Here is a 20,300-nt window from a genome sequence, read left to right as displayed (position 1 = left end):
TGATTTTAAATAAGTTAATAAATATATATATTTATAGTATAGGCATTATTTGAAGTTGATTTATAATATTATTTGTTTAAATTATACCCGTAAAAAGTTAAAAGAAAAAATACATATACATTTTTTTGTTCATATTTTCTAGTGCAAGACCTACTGCACGTTTTCTTCACACGCAGATGATGTTAAATGCATATGCATAAAATTTTTACTTTTTCAATTTTTATCCCTATATATAGTGATAAAACTTCATTTTTATTGTTAGTAAAGAGCTGAGCTTAGAAGATGTTTTGGGTGAATGTTTTTGTTTCGAGGAATATTTCTGGGAAACCATCATGGGTTCCTACATTATGTATTGTGTTGCTGTTTCGAGTATATATATGGAAGTTTACCAAGGTACGAAAGCGACGGGCAATTGTAATTCTGGCCTCAGCTGTTAAACCTAGCTTCTAGGCGCGAGGTTCATAAGTTATATTAAGAGAGAACTTAAAGAAACGTACATCTACCTGTAATATGTCATACAATGTACGTAAAATAATTTTATAATTCTTTTACTTTTAGTATGTCAGCTTAATTTTTTAGTTAGCTGTGGATGTTTTGTATTACGAATTGTTGTTTTGAACGAAAACGTGTCTTATTTTGTGAATGCATTTGTTGTACTTGTGTACACACAATACAAATAACACAATGTTTGCAAATTTATTTACAATTTAAAATGTTAAGACGTACTAAAAGTAACGAGAGGTAAGAGAGTCTTGGAAAAATTACGAAAAATATTTTAAGTACTATTGTTTTTGATTATATACCAGCGAGACATGTTTTAGTAATTTCGTGTATTAGCAACGTTTTAATAGGGAAAAATAAATTCCTAAAATGGTGTTTTTGAGCTCCACATGTGTTCCCTTATTTTCCACCAACGCAGCGCATTAAAATTGCTACTGGATTCGGAGAAACTGGCTAGTGGGCAGTGCCTTGAAATCGAGGGAAATATGGGGTGCAAACCATTAAAACCGATAAATATGCTAGGGTCAATTCATGTCAAGTGATCCAAAATGGGTTGCTTGACCATTTCATAATCAAATGATTTTTTGTTTAATTCTTACATGATTATAGCAGACCTCCGTAGCGTAGTTGGATGCACACCGACTTACGGTGCGAGGGGCTCTGGGTTCGAGCCCCGGGTAAGGCATGGGTGTTAATCTATGTACGGATATTTGATTTATGATGTGATGATAAAAGGCTGTGATTAAGAAAAGACATCTAGTGCTGGTTGTGGGCGGAAGCCGATAACCATTCAAACAATTAAAAATAATAAAACTTACATGATTAGAGAGTCAAAAAATACTAATTTTAACTTTTTTTCTAGATTCTGATAGGAGCCATTTGTTTTTTTTTACAAAACATGCTGATTTTTGCGTTTGTAGGGGTTTGCGTTAATTTGTATTTCTCGGAACTGGTGAACCTGAAGTTGATAAAACAAAAACCAGTTTATTCAGGGAAATACAGCCTTTATTATCTCCGGTGGACATTTAAGGGAAATTGTATCACAAATAGCCAAAATCAACCTAAATTTTGACTTAAAAATGACAAATTTTCGATTTTCAAAGACATGTCACTCTTAAAAGACATCTATTCATATTACTTATATGGGTATGTGTAACTAACTACCTTAATGCACTATATTTATAAAACATTTTCAATGAGATTTGCTTCGTTTAAGATGTACAGGCTTTCAAAATCTGAAAATTTAAAATAAACCCAAATTTTGACACCTTATATTGTAGTTGGAACAAAGTTTAAAAATCTGAAATTTTTACGGCAAACCCTCTTTAGTGTATTATACGGCGGTAAAAATTTAATTTTGAGATTTATCTACATGTTCCATAAAAAATTTATTTTTTGCCTAAAATGACATAGGTAGCATTGATTTGACTACATGTATTATCATTAATAAATTATAATATTGTCGCGTACCCGCCTCCGTAGAATGCGTGGAGACGTGGCGGACGTCGCTCGGCCGTTTTCTAGTGTTGCCCGGCGCCAGCTCTCGCGTAGAGCAGCCTCCTGCGGGGAGGCAGGGGTGGACCGTCCGCCCCGTGTAGCTGCCGAGGGACGTCGCGCGCTGGAGAAATGTGCGGTGCAGGCTAGTTGTGTTAGTCCACGTGTTTTGGCCCGCGGACACGCCAGATACAAAACAACATTCACGCACACGGTAAAGAAAACGATAAAAAAGAGATTATACACACTATAGAACAGAATCCAAAAGCGATAATAGCGGCGAGTTTATGGAGCGTCTCGCGGCCGCGTCTAGCCTCGAAGGTGGCTCGCACGGGACTGGAGACCAGGACGCCGGCGCACTGCTCTCGCGCGCATGGAGCGGAAGTGACGTCATTCCCAAAGCCGCGGCGCGCTGCGGACAGGGCTGTGATCCGGGCTTTAACCCAGAGGCACGGAGGTACGACGTCAGATGCCCCCCCCTGGATAAGCCCGGGTCAATGCCGTCCGTGCTTCCACCCGAGGCAGCAGGATCGGGACGCCCTCTCCCACGGCGGTCGTTGGAGTTAGGGCCGCCTTTCTCGCCCCGTACTCGCCGGGTTGTCGTACACAAACGCGTCCAGCTCCGAGCCTGTGACATAGTCTGCCAAGTAACGTGGGGCTCGCCGACGTCGCCGGTTGCGTCTCGGGGTCGTCTCAGCCGGCTCCTCGACTGTGACTCTGAACTCTGCATCGGCGAGGGAGGCACCATGTCCCCATCCACCTCGGGTGGGGGAGAGTGGCTCATCTGCCTCCTCCTCGTCCGGCTCGGTCACCAGAGGTTGTTCGCCCGCCGCATCGGCGCCCGCCTCGGGCATCCCGGTGACGTCATCGATCTGTGTCCGCGTCGTGCGTCTCCGACGGCGTCGCCTCGGACTTGTGGCCGAGCTTCCTGCTGTTTCCAGGGTCGCTGTTTCGGGGCTGGGGGTGGCATGGAACAGGCCCCGCATGCCTCGGGGTGTGATCGAGTCGTCGGAAGTAGGCGTTTCGTCCACTTCTACCAGGGTGACATCTTCAGAGACCAAATTTTCTCCTGGGTCTGATGTTCTCCGTATGGTGTCTCGGTGCACTTTTCGCGCCCGCCGTCCATCAAGGCGGACTAGGTAGGTGCTCCTACTTAGCCGTTTAAGGATCGGGTGTGGTCCCGACCATCTGGGGCTCAACCCGGCACTGTAGTTCTTCGGCGCGCTGGACAGAGGCTGCGTGCGCACGTATACCAGTTCTCCAGGTTGGAGTTCCGGTGGCATTCGGGTCGTCTGCGGTGTTATCTGGCGAGTATAGGCCCTCTGGTGTTCGAGCGCTGTTGTCATTTCTGCCTCTCGCCGTTGACGGCGCTCCTCTGGATCTTCTTCTTCATCGGCTATCCCGTGGGCTGTCCATTCTCCTGGCAAGGGCAAATTGTGGCCTTGGACCATTTCCGCCGGGGTCATTCCTGTGGCTGCATTGGTTCTGCGACGGATACAAAACAGAGCCTCTGCAAGATGGTTGTCCCACTTAGTATGGTCGCTACCCAGCCTTATGCGCATCTGGACTTTCAACTCTTGGTTTCGCCTTTCCGTCGGGTTGGCTCGGGGGTGGTAGGCAGGTGTGGTCCGGTGTTTGACGTGCCACGAGTTGCACATCTCCCGCCACTGCCTCCCGACGAATTGGCTGGCATTGTCCGTCAGCAGGTCTCTCGGGTAGCCCCAACGTCGGAAGAATTCCGTTTGCAATATTGTCCCAATGGTGTTGGCCCGTACATTGCTGGTGGGGTAAGCTTCTACCCAACGGGTAAAGAGATCGGTCACTACCACCAGGAATCTCTTGCCCCGGGCTGTGCGGGGATATGGCCCCATGACATCCAGCGCGACGGACTGGAAAGGGGTAGTGGGAATGCGAGGCTGTTTTTGCTCCATCCCGTCGCTCCGCCGCGCTTTCCGCTCTTGACACATCTCACAAGTCCTCACGTACTCCTGCACGTCCCGGGCCATGCCGGGCCAGTGGTAGTGCTGACCGACCGCCCGCCGTGTTTGGTCTGCCCCAGGGTGTCCGGCCAGGTCGTGATCATGCATAAAGCGCAACACCGCTTCACGTGCCTCCGGTGGGACATAGGTGCGCCACTCCTGATCGGGTCCCAGTCCTCGTATGTAGAGCACACCGTCCCTCGTAGTCCAGGTCTCACATGGTTCCGCTATTTGCTTCGCGCGTCTGCGCTCAGCATCCTGAGAGGTGCGTTGGGCATCGTGCACCCGACGTTTCAGCTCGACCATGTCCGCAGGAGGCGGGTCGTCGTCTACACCTAGAGCAAGCAGGCGGCAGGTTGGGTCCCTTGGGTGGTGGTGATCCGTCTCACGGCCAGGTGGCAGTATCTCGTCCCAAGATACCTCGTCCTTCAGGCACGATCCCTCATCAGGGTCCCGTGACAGGGCATCCGGCAGCTCGTTTTCTACTCCTGGAACGTGCTCCATAACGAAGTCGAACGACTAGAAACAGCGCCCACCTCACGAGTTTGCTTTTCCGCCCCTGGAGGGTCCGCAACCATGTGAGGCATTGGTTGTCCGTGCGCAATACAAATTGCCTACCCTCGAGGTGGGGACGGTATTTCTTCAGTGCCCATACCACAGCCAGGCACTCCTGTTCATTGCTGTGGTAATTCCGTTCCGCGCGGCCGAACTTGGCACTGGCGTAGTCGATTATGCACCTGTCCCCATTTTCGTCTCGTTGATATAGCACCGCGCCCACCCCCTCGGCGCTCGCATCCGTCTGCACGTACAGCGTCCTCTCGGGGTTTATCCGTGACAGAGTGTGGCATCGGAGAAAAGCCGCCTTCAAGCTGTCCAGCGCCTGCTGTGCAGCCGGTGTCCAGTGGTAGCGCTGTCGTGGTGACAAAAGATCTGTCAGAGGGGCAGTGAGCGTGGAGAACTGCGGGATATAGTTCCGCAGCCAGTTGGCGAGGCCCAAGAGCTTCTGCAACTGCTTGCGGGTTCTAGGGGGTTCAGCTTCTGCAATTTTCGCCAGGTGCATCGGGTGCGGACGATTTCCCTCAGCATCCACCACATGCCCCAAAAACTCCACCTCTCTCCGTCCAATGTGACACTTCTGTGTGGCACAGGTCAAGTGGTGCATCTGGAGCCGCTCCAGGACCAGGGACAGGTGCTGCACATGGTCCTCCCAGGTCTTGGAGTACACAATCACGTCGTCGAGGTAGGCTGTCACGAACTGGCCAATGTACCCTTCCAGTACGCGGGCCATCATAGCTTGAAATGTGGCCGGCGCGCACTTGAGCCCGAAGGGCATGGCACAGAACTGAAATCGTCTACCATCCGGCACCGTGAACGCAGTCTTTTCTCTGTCACCTGGGTGTATTGGCACCTGCCAATACCCCGAACGTAAGTCAAGGGTCGTGAACACTCGTGCATTGCCCAGGCCTGCCAAGGCCTCGTCCACACTGATCTGCGGTGGTGGAGAACTAATGGTGACATTATTCAGGGGACGGAAGTCCACACAGAAGCGCATGGTCCCATCCTTCTTGGCAGCAAGGACGATGCGTGAGTTGTATGCGCTGTTGGGGGTTCAATGACACCATCTCGCAACATTTCGTGCACTTGCTCACGTATCACCCGTTGCTCGCGGAAACCATATCCCCTGGGGGCCTCATACACTGGTTGGTCGTGCATAGTGGGGATTCGGTGTTCTGTCACCGTTGTGCGCCTGAGTGGGTCGGCAGTGGCGAAGATGCTCTGCCTTTCCCTTATGAGCCGCCTGAATGCATCCTGATACTCTGGGGGTACATCATTGTCCACATCTTCTAACTTCGTGGGCTCTCTCGGGGGAGGTGGTGCTCTACCTAGTGCATACACTGCCAGGCGCTCATGTTTGCCAACATTCACTAGCCCAGAGGCCGGCGCTATCACTGTGTCATGCTCTACCAACCAAGGCTGTCCCAGCACTAGGTCCTCCCTGAGTCCCTCTACTACAACTGCTGCCGTCTGGGTAACCAGCTCCCTCACACTCACCGTTATGATGGCGTCCCCGATGGCTGTCCCAACTCCGGTGCTCGTGGCCAGGCGCAGCGCGCAACGTCTCGGTGTGACGTCCGCTGGCGGCACCAAGTGTTGGGCCACGAACACGTGGCTCGCACCTGTATCTACGAGAGCGGCCGTCGGTCTCCCGTTCAGAGTGACGGGTACCCGCATCAGCCGGTCGTCTGGGGTAGTGAGCTGTCCCAGTGTTATGCGTGTCTCGGCCGTGGCTTCGGGAAGGAGGTTAGGTGGTGTGGGGGGCAGAACTGTTGGTCCTACACCCCCTGCTGCCAGTTTCCCGCCAGTTGTTGTTGTTGTTTTTGTTGTTGTCTTGGGCAGTCCTGGTGCCAATGGAACGTGTCCTGCGGGCATCCAAGGCGACACTGGGGTGGTCGGCCTCCGTCCCGCCGATTCCCCGCGTTCCGCCACTCTGGTGCGGTGGTCTGTCGTCTGCCACTCGGTGGGCCTTCGATTGCCCGTGCTACCATCTGCCGTGGACGTTCGAGCTGCATGTCTCCCTCTGGGAGAGCGGGCGCTCTGTACTCGTGTCTGGGCTCTCGTCCGGGAGTGGTCATAGTTGTCCGTCGCCCCAGAAGGCGCTGCAGGTTGCCCTCCGTGGCTACGGCCTGTCGCACATATTCTTCAACAGACCCGTTGCAATACGGCCTGAGGAAGGGTTGTAATTCTTCCCGCACTAACGCGGTCACGTCCGGCAACGCTTGCTCCGGCGCTTCCCCTGGGGCTATGCGACGATATAGCTGCAACTTGCCCGCCAGGAATCTCTGCACCGATTCCGTGTCCCTCTGCGCCTCGCCGTAGAAACGGGCCTTGCAGCTCAAGACTGCCTGGTGGTCATCAAATCGCTGCATGAGACGCGTGGAGAACTCCCGCCACTGCATATCGTATCGCCCCCACAGAGTCCACCACTCACGAGCTCTACCACGCAACTGTTCGCTTGTGCGCTGGGTCCACTCCTCTACCGGCACACTGCACTGTAACATACGCCTCTCACACCACCGCACAAACTCCCGTGGGTCTTCGTGCACGAGCTCGCTAAACTCTGGCAGCACTATACGCCCAGCCCCTGTGGCAACCCGCACAGCGTACGCGACTGGCGGCGCTGCCGAGTTCGTAGGTGTGTCCCAGTCAATTAGGTTCGGCGACGGTGGATTCTGGTTCGGTAACATCGACCCGACGCGGTTGCCCGAGCAGCCTCTACACTCGTCACATCCCCCTTTTTCCCGGTACACGGCACTCGCTGTGTTCGGGGCTACCCTATGCATCTGCTCTGATGATGTATCCCTGTCCCATAACAACACACCCTCAGCAGTTTCTGTCTTCACCTCACTGCGCCTCAGTGGCGCGCACGTACACGTGTTCCGACACTGCCACTCTCCTGTCACAAGGTCCATTCCTTTCGGTAGCTGAAACGTCGCGCACGTAACTGTCAACCCGCGCGGCAGCATTGTTTACAAACACGGGGCCCACGTGGCCGCTCCGTCTGCGCAGCCTGCCCGCGCAGGCTATCACCGCGCCCGCCCGAACACCGCTGGCGCGCCCCGAAGATCACCGATGGCAGAACGGCGAAAGGGTGAAAAAGGAGGGGGTACCACGGTGCGTTATCCCGTTGGAGGGGGGTGGTGGTGAATCGACGGGAAATATAATCCGGTTGCGGGACGGGAGACGGCGATGCGTTATCAGCTGAACCGTGAAACTGATAGGTGTTGAAAACGTGGGAAAGGAATGGTTGCGTCCTCGCGTTGATGAGATCAGAAGTACTGTCTAGGTGAATAAGTGAATCCATCCATTGTCCCAGGTGGATTTTCACGCTGTCTGATCACTCAATGTACACTCTTTTCCCGCACTGCACGCGCTCTCCTGTGGACTTGCAGTTCGCCACACATACGGGCGCCAAATGTCGCGTACCCGCCTCCGTAGAATGCGTGGAGACGTGGCGGACGTCGCTCGGCCGTTTTCTAGTGTTGCCCGGCGCCAGCTCTCGCGTAGAGCAGCCTCCTGCGGGGAGGCAGGGGTGGACCGTCCGGCCCGTGTAGCTGCCGAGGGACGTCGCGCGCTGGAGAAATGTGCGGTGCAGGCTAGTTGTGTTAGTCCACGTGTTTTGGCCTGCGGACACGCCAGATACAAAACAACATTCACGCACACGGTAAAGAAAACGATAAAAAAGAGATTATACACACTATAGAACAGAATCCAAAAGCGATAATAGCGGCGAGTTTATGGAGCGTCTCGCGGCCGCGTCTAGCCTCGAAGGTGGCTCGCACGGGACTGGAGACCAGGACGCCGGCGCACTGCTCTCGCGCGCACGGAGCGGAAGTGACGTCATTCCCAAAGCCGCGGCGCGCTGCGGACAGGGCTGTGATCCGGGCTTTAACCCAGAGGCACGGAGGTACGACGTCAATATGAACTCAACTATTATCACGTATTACATTAAAACATAAATTTTTTACATGTTGAGTAGGTTTTACACACTTAAAATGTTTAATGAACTGGAATAATTTGAATAGGGCCTACATTTCATTTTCACTTACGGTTTGACAGTATACGGAGGCTTCTTTAGTCACTAATATGTAACACATTTTTTACTGTGGCTACCATTGTTACCAAGTAACATTATTGATATATTATTTACAACTTACATATCACAAAAGTATTGATATACTATAACACTTGGATCATGTTTGCTATTCTACCTTAATTTGTATTTATTATAAAGTTTTTATATTTCTTTACTTATTTGTGGGGAATTGTTTTATGTCCTTCAAGTAGTTGTTTAAGTTAAGACATTTAATTTCCTTTAAACATTGTTCATAGGTACCAAAGTCTGGTCTTTCACCTTTTTCTTAAAAGCTATCCTTGGTTGGCAGTGTAATAAAATGTTACAATCACATCATTATTTATACCACTAATGTCATTCGCTTCTGCCAGCCACCATTGACCATAATATACACATGTGATAGAATCTTTTGTGTGAATTGTTATTTGTACAGCTGTTGTAGTGGAATGAATTTCATATTCCATAGCTTGTAAAGTAATGAAGCACTTCAGGTTACTCTCTGACACAGGAACAAAACAATGAAAACTCCTTGTAGGTACCTGTAATTTTCACAGAGTTTTCAAAGCGATCAAGAAGTTTACTGTTATGATGTTGAATGATTTGGTCATATTTTATATAAGTGGAGGTGATTCATTTTAAATGTTCTTGACAAAATTCAAACATTTCTGTTGGTGTCAATATTTGATTAGTGTACGGTCGCTAGAGACTTGCTTTGGTAACCTCTTGTTTTGTGGTACCACCCACACCATCACAGATGTTTTTACCAAGACACTAAGCCAAAAATTGCCACCCAGCTTCCAAATTAAAATCTTTATTATGGTTCTTTCATTGACCAGAAACTTCATCAGAAAAATAAATGACTTTTTTAATATGCTGATGATGCCTTTTAATGTGATTTACCATATGCTGCTGAAAGCAATAGATTGTAGCTGTATTGTGTTTCAAAGTATCACTCTTAATGACTCAAAAACATTGGCAGTGTGCCAGATGGTGCATATATTGAAAGTTGGCATTAATTTAAAATGTAAATTTAATCATAAATATAACATCAGATCATATTGTAATTTATCAATGATGATAATAATACATAATCAAATGTAATGCTCCATCATCCTCTGCAAAAAGTAAATTTTTTATGGGAATTTTAAGGTCCTCTAACTTGACATGTAGATAAATCTCAAAATTAAATTTTTACGGGCATACCTACACTATAGAGGGTTTATCCGTAAAAATTTCAGATTTTTAAACTTTGTTCCAACTACAATATAAGGTGTCAATATTTGGGTTTATTTGAAAGTTTCCGTTTTTGAAAGCCTGTAAATCTTAAAAGAAGCAAATCTGATTGAAATTTTTTTATAAATGTAGTGCATTAAGGTAGTTAGTTACACATCCCCACATAAGTAATATGGAGGATAGATTTCTTTTGTGAATGACATGTCTTTGAAAATTTGTCATTTTTAAAGTCAAAATTTAGTTTGATTTTGGCTATTTTTGATACAATTTCCCTTAAATGTGTACGGGATGTAATAAAGGCTGTATCTTCCTGAATAATCTGGTTCACCAGTTGGAAGTAATACAAGTTAACGCAAACACAAATGCAAAAATCAGCATGTTTTTTAAAATAAAAATTGCTGCCATCAGACTTCATAATAATATAAAAATTTTAAACTTGGTCGTTTTGACTCTGTAATCATGTAGGAATCAATAAACAAAAAATCATTTTATTTTAAGTGATCAAGCAACCAATTATTTTTTTTTCTAGATCACTTGACATGGAATGACCTACTATTTTAAAATCATTAAAATTCCTGTACAATAATAGTACAGCAAATATAAGAGTATTACATCTATAATAACTCATTTTCAACCTGATAAATATTATTTTTGCAGACTTGAAGGTCTTTTCCACTACGAAGTTTCCTACAATATCAGGCATCAGGATCAAAGGTTCAGGATTTTTGACATTTGTGCCGGAAGTTTCGTATTTTGACACGATTTGTTTTAAATTTTTATTATAATTTTAAATAATTTTTGGAAATTTTATTTGCTCTAAAATTTGGTTACTAAAGGGTGATTTACACTTTGTTAGGCTGGTGTACTCCCCTAAGTTAAACTTTGTGCCAGTAGTCTGAAGCACCTTTTCCTAGAGACCTATAGGATCTTTTGCAGATCTAAGACTTTGTTGGCTGCCAGTTTGAAATTTCCCTCGCTTACAGGCACGTCCCAGGCCTGTAACGTTACTTCACTTCATGACTAAAACTGCATACAGCAGCTCTGGACGAGCTGTTACCATTTCTCAGAGGCGAGCTGACCATAGCCTTTACTGTCACGAATACGTATTAGGTTCTCTCGTCGAAAAGCACGTCATGGATGCTTGTTCCCAGCGTCGTTGCACTTTTGTCCACCCCCCTTCCCTCTCGGTTCTAAGAATTCACCTAAGACCAATGACCGGTCAGAAACCCCAGCAGACAGCGACCGTCTCCAAGGACGCCTTGCATAAAAAATGTGTGTGCCAAGATGGACAGCACACGATATCTAGCGGCAAACTCGCTAACTGCCCAGCCAACTTACCCTGTAGGCCGCCAGAGTGTAGCACCTGACTGCCCCTTTATTCCCTTGTTTAAGCAGATGCCTTGGGCGAGTCGATTCTTTTTTTATTTCAGACACCCCTCAACAGGTAGAGCTAAAGTTGGCCAGTGCTACCAACTTCGAGACATCAGTCAGAGTTTTTTTATTTATGATGCCCACTCGGGGAACTTCGGAACCTTTCGGTCCGGACTCCCAGTCCCCCTCCCCCCCCCACCACTTTTGATAGAACAGTTACTTTTAATTACGAGACGCGGTTCTCCGTGGGATACTTAGCGTCGCGACTGCAGACGGACCATTTTGCGATTACCGGCGAGTCGACGAGACACTGCAAGTCTTCCATCCGGCCGCAACCGACTATGTAGTCGCCTAAATAAGGGATGCTATCCTTATAAACTTTTTAAAGTAGTTTAGTCCGTCTGCATAGTACAAAGTGTAATAGTTATTTTTCTTTTAAATTATTTCTTTTGAAATGATGAAAACGACCGCGCCAGCCGCGTATTCGCGGGATCCAGTTCCTGGTGGGCGACGCATCTGTAAATAGAAGCCAACTCCCTTGTCTGGTGAGTGACGATCCGCGACTTTCCCCAACCCCCCCCCCCCCCCCCCCCCAACCCCCTTAACTTTTCCGGGCATTTTCTGCCCCGTATACTGTCTGTGTACAAGTTCTGATCAGTTTTGATTCGGACTGTTCCAGACAGGGTCCGAGAGCCGGACGCCAAATTGGCATTTTCATCTCCCTTCCTCAACAGGACACAAGCGCCCTGGTATCATGTTCCCGCGTGATCTCCGGGAAACGAAGCCTCGACCTCCGGTGTTTCTGTATCTTTTGACCCTCTCTGAACTTTCTTTAAATTACGTCGTCAGATGCAGTTCATTAGATAAACATAATTTATGGACTTTAAGTATATATGCTGGGATAGTTTAAATATATTTGTATTTTTTTATTGGTTTATGTATTTTTAGTAAATGAAACTTTTGATAGTTTCATGTACGGCCGGCCCATAACTTATTTTCTTTCTTTCTGAATATACCTGAGAGCTGTTTAAGAATGTAATTAATATTGTACGTTAATATTCTCTTGTCTCTGCTATAAGTTTACTCAGTATGGAGTAATTATATTTCAGATGGAATGACACCTTGTTTCTGTTCATTACTAATAACATTGTGAAACCTAAAGATCCACCCAGCAAAACAAAAATGGTAATCAGACCGTGGTTTGCTGCTACACATTTTAAATTAAAACAGCAAGCATCAGGTACTACAGGATCATGCCTCTTTGGACACTTGCCAATGTTGGTGGTGCGTACATCATCTTTGCCGTGAGCAGTACCTAAATGATGGAGATGTTAGCAATCAGCTAAATCTTTGACGAAACATGATTTTTGCGAGCTACCCAACGTAAATAATACATAATTTTATTAACTGTCTAACAAAAATATGGCTTTCTGAAATCAACGTGCCATTTTGAAAAGATTTTTTGAAGCCTTTAAACTGTCTTACAGAGAAGCGTAGTAGTTGTCCATTGACAACAAAATTATTCACTGTCCTCCGCCAATTCAATAACCACACCCATATTTTTCTACACTTTACCTCACAAGACAACACCCAATGATCTACAAAAAATTTTAAAAAATAGACCACGACTCCTGTATCTCATAAATATAAATACATTAAGGTAACACTTCTCACATAACCCATTATCAACATACAAAACACTCATAGAAACACCAGCCATGCTTAAATCAAAAATTGGAGTGGTACAAAACCAACGAATCCTCTATGAATGACAATTTCTATTCCCAACTGAATAATACTTTTACTTATCAATGAACACACCAAATGGTATGTGAAGAGTGAACTCTTTTTGACGATTCTTGCCTCCATCCCGAACTGTTAGCCACTAAGTGAGACAAAATATACTTCTTCAAATAACAAATGACACAAATCTATAACAATGCAAACCATATCATAGTAATAAAAAAATCAATTGAAAATAACCTAAAATAACCTTTCTTTATGGTTGCAAGCACTTACACTATCATACATAAAACAAGTTATTTAACAGTTTTCATAATTAAAATTTACCGCACTTGACACAACACAAAAAAAAAAAACCTAGATGCCAATGAAGTAGGTACACCATTTGAACTTTATGCCTTTTGCAGGTAATTCAAATCTCACTCCTGTCCCAACACTGCCACCGCCACAATAGTAGTAGAACCAAAAAGGCTCATATTTGGAAAGTGTTTGTTTTGTTATGCAGAAGCCACTAATCTAAACAATTATTTGTGTTTTTCAGTCCCAACAGAATTCTCAGAAGTAATTCTTTACAATACTTCTTTTCCAAAAATAAATAAAAATATTATTTTTTAATACGTCTTATGATTCCTGAATATCCTGGGAAGCAACTATTCCAAAATAAAGATTAAATATTGAAAAGTTGGTGGGTAACTTTTTAGATTAACAGATTAACTAACTGCTTTTTAATGGTAAAAAATTTAAGATAATTGTATTTTTGAGTACTATAGGTGTTTCTTTATTTTGCCCGAAAAAAAAGTGTTTTCAAATTGCTACTGGATTCTGAGAAACTCGCTAGTTGTCAGGGCCATGAGTTCAAGGGAAATAGTGGGGTAAAAGCCATTACAATTGTGACAAATATTGACTGGAAAGTTATAAAAACAGCTATTGCAAAAATATTACAGCCAATGTAGTAATTTTACATCAATATAATTTACTCATTTTGAAGTTGCTAATACACACAATCTTTGCAGACTTCAAGGCCTTTTGCACTAACAAGTTTCCTACAGTATCATGCCATCAGGATTGTTTGGATAGGATTTTCGACATACTAGATTAAACAGCAAGCATTTTGTACCACATGATAATTGCATACAGGAAAATGCTATCAGGATTAAATGCACATGATCTGGGTATTATATTTAATAACAAAACCTCAACAAACAAAAACACTTACCTATGTCAGTGGCACATAAATTTTCTTTGCTGTGAGCAGAAAATGGGAGAGATTCAGGATCCCCTAGAACTGTAGTCAAAATATAAATTCCACTAGAATCCTCAATTTAATGAGGAATTCGCCGACCTTACCGATGTACTTTCTGTCTTGCATCATGCCATACACCCAGAAACACCAACCATGTTTATATCATAAAATACAACAGTACAATATTGACATATTCTCTATGAACTACCATACATATCTGCTCCCAGCTAATTAATGCTTTAACTTAGGAATCAACACACCAAGTGATAAGTGAACAAGGAAGTCAATTTGATAATACTTGCCTTCATCCCCAACCTTAATGAATTTAATTGAAGTTTGCCACACTGTTGGTCCAAATACTTCGTAAAATACAAACAACACAAAATGCCATAACACAAAATATTTAAAAATTTAAAATGAATTCAAATATATGTAACCTGACACCTTTATAGTTGCTGTCAGGTACACAGCCGTTAACTGTTTCCATAATTAATAAGTTACCCCACATGACACAACTACTACCCAAAGAAAAACACACACTGAGTTAAAAAAATGCTAACGAAGTACTTGACTACACCTCTTCAACCAACGGGAAAATTTTTTAAAGGTAATTAAAAGCTTACAACCACCACAATGGTTAGTAGAACTAAAATATAACATATTTGTAATGTCATTGTTTTTCTACTTAATCATTTATAATTTAGATAAGTACTAAATGTTTTTATTCAGTACTACCTACTACTGTCTGATTATCCCTCAAAACTGATTTTTAAAATCTCCACAATATTCTATAAATTTTTCTAGTGGTAAGGGCAATGAAGTCCAAAGATTATGTTGGGTGAAAATAATTGAAAGCAAGAAAATATTAATGCTAGAATTTAATAACAAAAATTTTAATAATTTCAATTTCCAAGAATATTTGTTTTCAATTAACTACACACAATTTTCATTGACTTCAAATCCCTTCACAATTGCGGAGTTATACAGAATTCACTGGGGATAATAACCTTAAGTTTGTTATATGTATTCAGACAATTTAACAGTTTTGCATTATTTTTAATGTGGCTTATTTATTTAATTTAAAACCTCCCCACTAATGAAACACAATCTAAAAAATGTAAATCAACATGTACATTACAAAACAAAATATCACTTATTTTGAAATTCAAAATGTGCTTACAGATTTTTGGCTGTAAGCAAGAAATGATGCAGATGTTGACATTAGTCAGAATACCTCTGACAGAACACAAATTCTGTGAGGTACCCAACAAAATTTAGAATACCAAGCGTATAGAGGAATATTTTGACTCATATCACATCCAACTCTTTTTATTCTTTGAGTGTTCACTCCTGTGTTGGTACCAACAAAATCATACACTGATTCATCTGCAGGAGCTACTAATGTTAATCTGAGAGACAGTTATAACTGTGCCAAAAGTGTCTCATAATTGTTGTTCCAGGCAGTATGAATTCCTTGATCAAGAGAGTTATGCTCACAGTGTGATCTTAGACATGTGTAAAAAAGATCTGTCTATGCAAGTAAGCATGTATTATTCTATGTATCAAAGTAAATGTATAGTTAAGTAACTATTATTTGAGTGCATATGTTCTATCTACAAGGCATACACAAACCAAACACAGCATGCAGAATCAGCAACAAAGGAAATAATCAAAGTTGTACGATCACTATTGAATTATTGAAGTTATACTTCTTTAGGCGCGTTACGAAAAAATGATGAGAGTGAAATTTTAAGATGCGCGCGCATCACTGTAACACAAAATTAACAGGTTGAAGCTGGCCGCTAAACCGCTCATTAAGTCTCGAAAAAAAGCTACCAACAAAATATAAATAGAACCTATATTAGTCGCGCATGTTGGCACGCTCATCGCCTCTGATCACTGTTTTCATATTTATAATATTTATCCACATGTTTCTAGTTTCTACATTCACAACACGTATTTTAGTTTCATATAAGTGCAAATTATATATGTGCTAATAAATAAATTATATTCAGTAGTGATTTAAATTGAATATTTGGATTAATATTCTTTACTATTCGTAAATATTAGTAAAAAAAAATTGTGCCTTTATACTTTTTCAAGTGCTCCAATATAATTGAGGTTAACTATCCGTATGTATTATTTATTGATATAAATTAAAATATTATTATTTAATATAATTAATACAAAATATTATTAAATTATTAATGTTAAATATTTATTTTTGGTTATTTAATATTTATAAAATAAAGAAATAAATGTAATAAAACATTTAATAAAAAATTTGTCATAAAAATTAAAATCGAACATCAAATTAAAATATTAATTTTTAATATTTATTATTAATTCATTAAATAATAAATATTTATAAAAATAAATGAACAAATTTAATGAAAACTTTTGGATAAAAATGAAAAGTGAATATTAAATTAAGAAAACTATAAATATTTAAAAAATGAGTAAACTTAAATTAAATTTTTGAATTTATTATTAAATATATCTGTTTTCTTTTAAAATATTAAATAATCAATAATAAATATTTAAATTAAGAATCTTATAATATTTAGTACAAATATGTCATATATTTATTATTCTCTAAATTTTATTTATTTAATTTTTCAAATTTAAACTGAACTTTGATTCTGTTGACTATCTTTTTTCAGCCCTTTTATTATTTTATTGTAATTAATTATTTGCATGCAATTAAAAACTATTTTTTAATGATGCCAAAGAAGTAGAACTTCTCACGCGTGTACATAAGTACACTCACCCACTTTTATATATAATGTTATACTGAAGGTATGACTTCCCATTATCTGAAGGAATGTCAGGATCAGGATGGACTGCAAATCATCCAAGATACCACTATAATTAATTGTTATGTTACCAAAAACTTCTTCTTACAAATTTTTAGCTTTCAAGCTTTTATTACTACTAACGAGCATTAGTTTATAATTAACATATTCTCTTATTCTTAGTATGAGTGTTTATATAAAATCTACATTATTTTTTTACACAATTTTATGTGTGTAAAAGTTCAATTCATACAATTTCTGGCATTAACAGTATAATTTGGTGGAACACATAATATTTGGAGTGATTATTTATATGTATTAGATCTAAAATATACTCAAGGCCAGTAAGTTAATTAAATAAAATTTTTGTGTACACACTTGGTCACACTTTTCTGAACAAGAATGAGAAAGAAACTTTGTATTGTGACATCTATTTAATTTAACCATTAGTGAAATTTCCAGGAATATGTAGTCAACATAAAGCTTATACAAAACATACATGACTGTTGATTGATTGATACACTTGCGATGGGGTTTCTGCCTGATGGCAAGGAGTCACCCCCCCTCCCCCCCTCGCACCGTTCTTCTCTCCCAATTTCTGAAGCGTCTTCCTCATGTCTTTTCCTCTTCTCACATTCAGTATCTTTCCCTCAATCCTATTCCACTCCTGGCCTGACTAATTCTAAAAAATCACCATATATATGTATGTATATCACACTTTGGTTTTCATTCTCGTCAAATTACTGTAAAATGAAGTATTTTTATTAGTTTAAAAAAGTCATAAAAAGTTAACAAAAATTAAAATACATCTGTTGTGGTTAGTTAAATGTTTAAACAGGAAAGTTAGTGTTGAAGTACAAGAGAAGCTCTAACAATATTTCAAGATTGGCCGGGATAAGTTCGGTCAGGTAAAACCTGGAAATGTCACGAAATCACAGGTACCCTGGAAAAGTTAAGGAAATCAAAAATATTTCAGGAATTATTATACATACTTATGAAACAACACACTTTCTCCCTTGCTGATAATACATATATATATATATATATAATTTGTTTAAAAAAAATTTGTTTTCTCCTGTAATTATTAACTCTGTCACATCGCAAACACGACAGACAAGACAGCATTTAACAAAACCACACACTGATCTGGCTTTGATGTACATTGAGACAGATAGCTCGGCAATTTTGACTAATTGATGCGAGCAATGGGCAGAAAAATTCTTGTAACTTCCATGGTGTGGTTTGATTATAGCCTAGCTATAATCATAAATGGTTGAAGCATTGCAAGTAAAGAAATAAAAAAGAGGCTCAGAAGGAAACCCCAACTATTAGAAAATGAAAACTCTTCAATTACCAAGCAACAGCCTTAAAATGTTTTGAGTGATTTTGTTTACCTATTTAAGTTTTTATTTTTATTGTTGTATGGGGTTGTGTGTGTAGACATGATATGAGCATTTTGAAATGTCTGAAACACTGTACATTCCATGAACATTTTGTGTCTTTGGTATTTTTACTTGCAAATTAGCAACTTTACCATTACATTTTTAAAATGTTTAAGTACATTTAAAATTATTCTTTTGATTATTCCGTGTTTGTTCAATTGTGGGTCCACACATATAAATATTAAGAATTCATGTTTTGGTACATTTTTGTCAATTAATATATTAATTCTACTTATCGATATCGAAGTCTGCCTTCCTCGACAAGTACCTCGGTAATGTTCGGAACCTTTTGGTTCGAGAGCCGAAGCCACCCCACCTTTTTTTCGTTAATGACGCTTTTAATTACAAGTCTCTGGCCGCCCCAAGCTCACTGCGCGCTGCGATTCAGGACTGAATGCATCGAACCAGACAACATCGGGACGCCTCGCCGTGTTTTTCTCTTAAGATGTTATCCGATTAGACAAGGGATGTTTCCCACCATAGTAGTGTTTAGGGGTTAGTCAGTCCACGTAAATCTAGCCAAAGTAGTCATGTATAAGTCATCGTAGATAATATTTTTTTTTTTGAGAATCGTGGATCATCTGCGTCGCTCTCGTCTGCTCAACCAGCGGGCAGACCCTGGAAGACATCACCCTGTTTGACAGGGACCGGGTACTTTTCCAAGGACCAGATAAGCCTCCACAGGGCAGATGACCCAGGCCCTCTGATGTCTCGTCAGCTGTCCCACTACATCCAACAATCTCCAAAACACCAGCCTTTCAATTATTTTTTAAACTTTTTTTGGACTAGCATTCAACCACGACGTTTCTTCGATCTGAAATAAAGAACCTCACTATGATAATTTAATGTGTTTATTGTTATGAACTCTAATTAATTATTGTTATTCAACTTAAGTTAATTCTTTAATAAGGGCCGGCCCATTCTTGTATTAATATTATCTTAATTCCATGTTGTATATGTTTTCAGTTAATTCACTTACATTATGTAGCTCTATATTATATAATTACAAATAACCAAAAGTAAAATAAAAACAGAGAAACTAACGTCTGGACGAAATCATTGTTTTACCTTCTGGAACCAAAAGATCCACTCGTTCACCTCAGTCATCAGGTGAGAGTGACGAGGCGGGACACTGTGCTTCAGTGGTCTGCAATTGATGGATATTCACTGATTCTCATGTGAAGTATCACTGCAATAAATTTCTGCACATCATTTTGTTTTACAGATGCAACCTACTATGTGGAGAAATTTGATTCAGTGCCCTCTTCTTTTGCATAACCTGCCGAGCATACAAATTAGTTTTCTCATTCATGTGATTTATGAAATCTTTGTCAATAAAGTAATTAAAAAAATCCGGCAATGAACTATTGGCATCTAGTTCCGGTTCTTCAGTCATACCAGAATGTCCAGTGAAAACATTTATGTTAGGTATCTGATCTGAATCTCTCCAGCCATCTTGATCTTGAGTCTTTTCCCTTCTCATGTGATGGTTTAATGTTCCTCTGGATTTCCCACTTCCTTGTTTCTTTCGAACATCACAAGTAGCAGAAGCAGCTTTATTTATTTTTGCAACTCTACTTTGACAGAAGAATGTGGAAAAAATATAAAAATTTATAAAAATAATAAAAATTCAATTCTTTTGAATGAAATTGTTACATATACTATTGTGTTTCATATAAAATAAGTAAACATAAATAATTAATTTATTTGGTCCAAAATTAAATTGTTACATTTATTACAGAATCACTAGATGCTTCACTCGCTCGGTATAATCTTCACTGTTCTTCAGATTATCATCACTATCATGCCACTCACAAACATTAGAATCAGGGTTGGAGAAAAAACAGTTTTTTTTTTAAAAAATAA

At 41.4% G+C, this 20,300-nt stretch overlaps 1 protein-coding gene across 3 annotated transcripts in view; it reads left to right on the top strand.

The window, feature by feature from the left end:
* Positions 1-326: 326 nt before the first annotated feature.
* The window catches only part of LOC134529344 (peflin), a 37,000-nt gene continuing 17,026 nt past the window's right edge, over positions 327-20,300 (top strand). Inside the window, exons 1-2 of one of the 3 annotated variants that reach the window (XM_063363306.1) lie at positions 400-522; positions 15,658-15,736. In XM_063363306.1, the coding sequence (XP_063219376.1) occupies positions 521-522; positions 15,658-15,736 (81 nt within the window). In that variant the 5' untranslated portion in view covers positions 400-520. Of the gene's footprint in view, positions 523-15,657; positions 15,737-20,300 lie in introns of all 3 variants that reach the window. The other 2 variants (XM_063363305.1, XM_063363307.1) reach the window with 2 other exon arrangements.

Source organism: Bacillus rossius, chromosome 2 (genome assembly GCF_032445375.1).
Source record: "Bacillus rossius redtenbacheri isolate Brsri chromosome 2, Brsri_v3, whole genome shotgun sequence".
Classification (NCBI taxonomy): Eukaryota; Metazoa; Arthropoda; class Insecta; order Phasmatodea; family Bacillidae; genus Bacillus; species Bacillus rossius.
This window is presented reverse-complemented; position numbering and strand designations above follow the sequence as displayed.